The sequence below is a fragment of the Bufo gargarizans genome, chromosome 10 (assembly GCF_014858855.1).
Source record: "Bufo gargarizans isolate SCDJY-AF-19 chromosome 10, ASM1485885v1, whole genome shotgun sequence".
Classification (NCBI taxonomy): domain Eukaryota; kingdom Metazoa; phylum Chordata; class Amphibia; order Anura; family Bufonidae; genus Bufo; species Bufo gargarizans.
The window spans coordinates 15,899,090-15,905,237 of NC_058089.1; the positions used below are offsets into that span (position 1 = coordinate 15,899,090).

The 6,148-nt window shown below is 45.6% G+C and overlaps 1 protein-coding gene across 3 annotated transcripts in view; it reads left to right on the forward strand.

Moving 5' to 3' along the window:
- Nucleotides 1-3,846, forward strand: part of LOC122920183 (APAF1 interacting protein) — a 33,896-nt gene extending 30,050 nt beyond the window's left edge. For all 3 annotated transcript variants that reach the window (XM_044269450.1, XM_044269449.1, XM_044269451.1), the window contains exons 5-7: nucleotides 1,181-1,316; nucleotides 1,393-1,560; nucleotides 3,522-3,846. In XM_044269450.1, the coding sequence (XP_044125385.1) occupies nucleotides 1,181-1,316; nucleotides 1,393-1,560; nucleotides 3,522-3,621 (404 nt within the window). In that variant the 3' untranslated portion in view covers nucleotides 3,622-3,846. The remainder of the gene's footprint in view (nucleotides 1-1,180; nucleotides 1,317-1,392; nucleotides 1,561-3,521) is intronic.
- Nucleotides 3,847-6,148: the final 2,302 nt, after the last annotated feature.

A 6,148-nucleotide genomic window follows, 5' to 3' on the forward strand; every position in this document is an offset into this window, starting at 1 on the left:
TGCTGATTAAAGGGGGTTTTCCAGGCTTTTAGTATTGATGACCTATCCTCTGGATAGGTCATTGATATCAGATCGGTGGGGGTCCGACACACAGCACCCACGCCGATCAGCTGTATGAAGAGAAGGAACGAGCCGTCTCCTGTCTCTCTTCCTGCTTGCCATAGACATAGCAGCAGCGAGTAGGAAGGGAGACAGGATGGCGGCTGTCTTCTCCTCATACAGCTGATCGGCGGGTGTCGTACCCGGACCGATCTCCTATTGATGACTTATCCTGATGATGGGTCATAAGTGTTAGGGCTCATGCACACGACTGTTGTTTTGTGGTCCGTTTTTCACGGATCCATTGTTCCGTATTATTATTTTTTTCTCTGATTTAAGTCCTCTTCCGTTATTCCACAAAACATATCCATATGGTTCCGTATGCGATCTGTCTTTAATAACAGTAACTTATCAATCACCAAACACATGAGCAATATGGGCTGGGCATAGCATTTCTACAGTATGGATCCGCAAATTACGGATGACATATGGATGTGTTCCGTATTTTTTGTGGACCCGTCGACTTGAATAGGGCCTCGGACCGTGATTTACGGACAATAATAGGACATGCATTATTTTTTTGCGGAATGGAAATACGGAAACGGAATGCACACGGAGTACATTCCGTTGTTTTTGCAGACCCATTGAAACAAAACAAAGATGGAAGCGGAAAGAAAATAAGTTTGTGTGCATGAGCCTTTAAAAGTATGGAAAACCCTTTTAAGGCCTCGTTCACACGATAGTATTTTCGGTCTGCATCCGATCCACATATTTTGTGAATCAGATGCAGACTCAATCATTTCAATGGGGTCACAAAAAGATGCGGACAGCACACTCGGCAAAAAAAAAGATACATGTCCGAATCGTGTCCGTTTTGTGGACAACAATGGGCATTTATAACATAGGGCAGAATGTGCCGGACGCACATGGCCGCTATCTGTGCTTTTTGATCCGCAAAACGGATACAGTCGTGTGAGGGGAGCCTTATGCCACTAGTTATGATTTTTGTCAGCTCACTGATGGGCTATGCTAGATAACTGCTTGGAATCTCCTCTATGTAACTGTGTAAATCCTGCCGTTAGGACACGTATCATGTGTAGAACTCCCGTGCTATTGTCACATGGCCGCCTTGTTCTTGTAGGCGCTGGAGCAGTGATCCACACTCACTCTAAGGCGGCGGTCCTGACCACGCTGCTCTTTCCAGGGAAGGAATTCCAGATCACGCACCAAGAAATGATTAAAGGAATTAGGAAGTGCAGCAGTGGGGGATATTACAGGTAACGACAGATCTACTTTCCGTAGGAATGCAGATAGTAAATTGCCTTTATGAAATGTATTTTGCTAATTTCCTAGATACGATGACATGCTGGTGGTTCCCATCGTAGAGAATACTCCCGAAGAAAAAGACCTCAAAGAACGAATGGCAAGAGCCATGGATGAGTATCCAGATTCCTGCGCTGTGCTGGTCCGACGTCACGGAGTCTACGTCTGGGGAGATACCTGGGAGAAAGCAAAGACTATGTATGTATACACTTATGGGCTGATTCACATCATATTCAATCTTGATGATATATATTGTGTGCAGTGGTAAAAACAAAGGGGCACATTTATGAAGACCGGCGTTTTAGATTGGTGGTGGATCTGCCGAAGTTATGTAGAGGTGCAGGTCTCTCCATAACTTTAGCACATCCGCCGCCGCTTCTAAATGTAAGACCGTTTTCTTTTTTTTTTTATAATTTAATAGTTTGGACTTTTCGGACGCAGCGCTATGTAATATGTATATTTATTTATTGTTTATATATTTTCTATGTTCTAGAGTTCCGTCACAGGGGCTCAATACCGGAAAAGAACTGATCAGGCATATCCCCATGCATTCTGAATGGAGAGTAATCCGTTCAGGATGCATCAGGATGTCTTCAGTTCAGTTATTTTGACTGATCAGGCAAAAGATAAAATTAGTGCCGGATCCGGCATTCAAAATGCCGGATCCGTCTGTCCGCATGACAAGCGGAGAGACGGATTCGTTCTTGCAATGCATTTGTGAGATGGATCCGGATGCGTCTCACAAATGCTTTCAGTCACATCCTGATCGGCGGATCACACTGCCGCAAGTGTGAAAATAGCCTTAGGCCTCTTTCAGACTGGCATCACGTTTTGGGGTCCGGATGCGTCCCAGGTGCATTGCGGCAAACCCGTGCGGGTAGGTACGCAATTGCAGTCAGTTTTGACTGCGATTGCGTTCCGTTGTTCAGTTTTTATTGCGCGGGTGCAATGCGTTTTGCACGCGTGTGATAAAAAAACTGACTGTGGTACCCAGACCTGAACTTCTTCACTGAAGTTCAGGTTTGGGTTCAAGGTTGTGTAGATGTTATTATTTTCCCTTATAACATGGTTATAAGGGAAAATAATAGCATTCTGAATACAGAATGCATAGTACAATAGCGCTGGAGGGGTTAAAAATAATAATAATTTAACTCCCCTTAATCCACTTGTTTGCTCAGCCGGCATCTCTTCTGTCTTCATCTGTGAGGAAAAGGACCTGTGGTGAGGTCACTGTGCTCATCACAAGGTCCATCACCATGGTGATGGACCATGTGATGAGCTCAGTGATGTCACCACAGGTCCTTTGACAGGTCCTGAAGAAAGAACAGGAGACCAGCAGCTACGCAATCAATTGGAGGAGGTGATTTTTTTTTTTTTTTTTTAAACCCTCATTGGCACCGCGCCACCAATGTTTATTATACTGAGGTGTTGGGGAGCGCACTGCTCCACCAATGTTTATTATACTGGGGAGTTGGGGGGCGCACTGCGCCACCAATGAAGATAACTGACCTGTTAATACAAATACAGGAGGCGGGTGCCAGAATCAAATAGCCGGGACCTGACCTCTATGACGGGGAGCTGCAATCCGCTGCAGTTAACCCCTCAGGTGCCGCACCGCGATCAAAAAGTACACTAAAACTACAGTTCATTCCGCAAAATGCAAGCCCTAACAAGCTCCATGGATGGAAATTAAAAAATATTATGGGTGTCAGAAAATGGTGATGCAAAGAAATGTTTAATTTCTTAATGTTTTTTTTTTTTTTTTTTTTTTTTAAGTAGTAAAACTATACAAGTAATCGTATTGAGCTGCAGAATAAGGAGGTCATGTCATTTTTAACACACAGTGAACGCCGTAATGTCAGAATCCCCAAAACTTTGGCAGAGTTTAGGTTTTTTAAATTTCACCCTCATTTTCCAATACAAGACATGATAAATGAATTGGTGCTATTTAAAAAAAAAAAAAAGTAGAAAGTAAGCCGTCAAATGTCTATGTGAACGGAAAATGTAAGAAGTTATGGCTCTTGGAATTTGGGGAGGAAAAAACAAAAACGCAAATGGGCTTGGTCTTTAAGGATTTAACCTTTTCTAGTCTGCAGGCTATGCTACAGTATCGGGTTGATGGACTCCCCCGTAACCATGGCTTATGATGTCTCTTCCAGGTGCGAGTGTTACGACTACCTGTTTGAGATTGCGGTGCAGATGAAACAACTTGGCCTGGACCCCGCTGCTCTTCCTGCAGAAGAAAATGGAATTGTGTAAATCTCCTTGAAGGAAGACCCCACCACGTCAGTCCCAGCACAGGAAATCGGAGAACTGTGGCGTCCTTTACACTGGTCATTTCTCACTGTGATTTTAGTAGTAATTTCTAACTTGGCCTCGTTCGTCTTAATCCATTCGTTAGTAACAACCTAAACAATAGCACCTAATGTTGTGTCCTGAGCCCCGGCCAGTGACATTTTTAATAAACTATGGAGGAGGTGTGGATGTTGGTTTTGGCTATCTGGAAATGCCGCCTACTAATAGTGCATATAGTACATAGCAGCTGTCTATACATAGTGTTATTGTATAGAAGCGTGACGTCATCGAGCCCCTGTGTCCTAATATACTACCTCAGCCAAGGGGCCTTACCACCCTGGACCGCTTGGACATCTTAAAGTAGAGGTTCTGAACTACGACCTACATTGAAATTCATTTAAAGTGAACCCGGTCAGGTGACTTCTGCCGTCCTATCTGAGAAGGTGAGATCTGAGATATATACATTTATATGATTTGAGTAAATCCTGGCAGGACTCCTAGGAGAGACGGTGAGAGTCCTGATTACCCCACCCATACACAGTGATTGACCGCTCTCCCTGTATATACAGAGAAGGCTGTCAATCATCATGTGTGGGCGGGGTCAGATGGACTCTTTTATTCTCTCCCAGGAGTCCTGTCACAATTTACTCTGCTTTTTAGGGCTCATGCCCACGAACATAAGGGCCCCTTGCCCATATTGCGGATTGCACACGGCGGTTCTACAATCTACGGGCACTGGCCGACGTGTGCACTCTTTGCTGCGGATGTGGACCCATTGACTTGAATGGGTCTGTGATTCGCAAGATACGGCCAAAGACAGGACATGTTGTGTCTCTTTTATGGAACGAAGCGCTTTCGTGGACTTTCAAGTCTGTGCCTCTGCACCACAAAAGATAACACGTGTCCTGTCTTTGGCCGTATTTTGCTGATCGCGGACACATTCAAGTCAATGGGTACGCATCCGCACCACGGAGTGCACACTACCAGTGCCCGTGCAGTGCGGACTATTTGCGGAGCCCTTACGTTCTTCTGCATGAGCCTTTTAGGGCTCATGCACATGACTGTTGGATGTTTTTCAGTCTACAAACACGGATGCTGGCCATGTGCATTCCACATTTTGCAAAACGAAACAGCCGGCTCCTAAAAAAAAACAAAAAACTGTCCTATCCTTGTCCATAAGGCGGGCAATAATGTTAGTTTTCTTGCAGAACAGCCATGCAGACGCTGAATACACAGTCATTTCCGTTTGTTTTTTTTAGTTTGTTTTTTTGCGGCCCCATTGAAGTAAAAGCATACGGGCCACAAGAAAAAAAAACGGACACAGAAAAAAATATATACATTTGTGTGCATGAGCCCTTACTCAAATCGCATAAACCCGTATATATCTCCTGTCATACCCTGCTCTCAACTAGGACGGCACAAATCACCTTAGGGGTTCGGTTTAAAGAGTTACCCCCCTCCTGAAAACGGTTAATATAAGGGCTTGTTCACACGACCGTGTGTTGCCCGTGCTGTGGACTGCAAATTGCGGTCCGCAATGCATGGGCACCGACCATGGGCCAGCCACATGCGGATCGTGGACCCATTCACTTGAATGGGTCCGTGATCCGTCCGTTCCGCAAAAAGATAGCAAGTACTATCTTTTTGCAGTGCGGAGGCACAGAGCGGAACCCCAGGAAGCACTCCGTAGTACTTCTGTGTGGTTCTGTTCCGCACCGGATTTGCGGAACCCATTCAAGTGAATAGGTCCCCATCCGTGGTGCGGAGCGCACACGGCCGGTGCCCCGTGTATTGCGGACTCGGCGTATGCGGGCCTCAATATGGCAACGGCTGTGTGAATGAGCCCTTAGGGTGTACTCGAGAGGAACCAGTAGTGTTCAGCACAGCCAATAAGCAGTGCGGTTTGCACGGTTTCCCCACTCCCTTATTGCCTACACAACAGTTGCCATTCAGCACATAATGGTACATCCTAAAGCTTGGTGACATTCAATATGGCTGCCATTCCACCCGTCACCGGACTTGTCACTCAGCTTTGCCATGCTTATTAACTATAGTCCACCTCCATATATAGCGATCCAGCTGGTCTGCCCACAAGTGGTTTATAGTGTTTGGGGGGGGGGGGGGGAGGCTCGGTGTCATGTTATCCGATATTGCGGGATAAAGGGTTTGTGCAGAATTATAAAAACATGGTCCACTTCTCAAAATGAGCCATGTTTTTATTAGCACCGCACCTGTACATGGGTTGGGTCTGGTATTGCAGCTTAGCTCTATTGAAATGAATGGGGTGAATCTACAATACCACACAGAACCCATGGATAGGTGCGGCACTGTTTCTGGAAGATAAACCTACTGCCGCATAGGGAGGCATAACGCTGGGTTTATATGCGCGTTTTTTGTAATAGTAAACGCGCGTTTGGGTGATTGACAGCAGTGTTGCCCAAAGAGTCTATGGCCCAAACGCGCGTCAAACGCGCCAAAAAAAGCTCCTGTA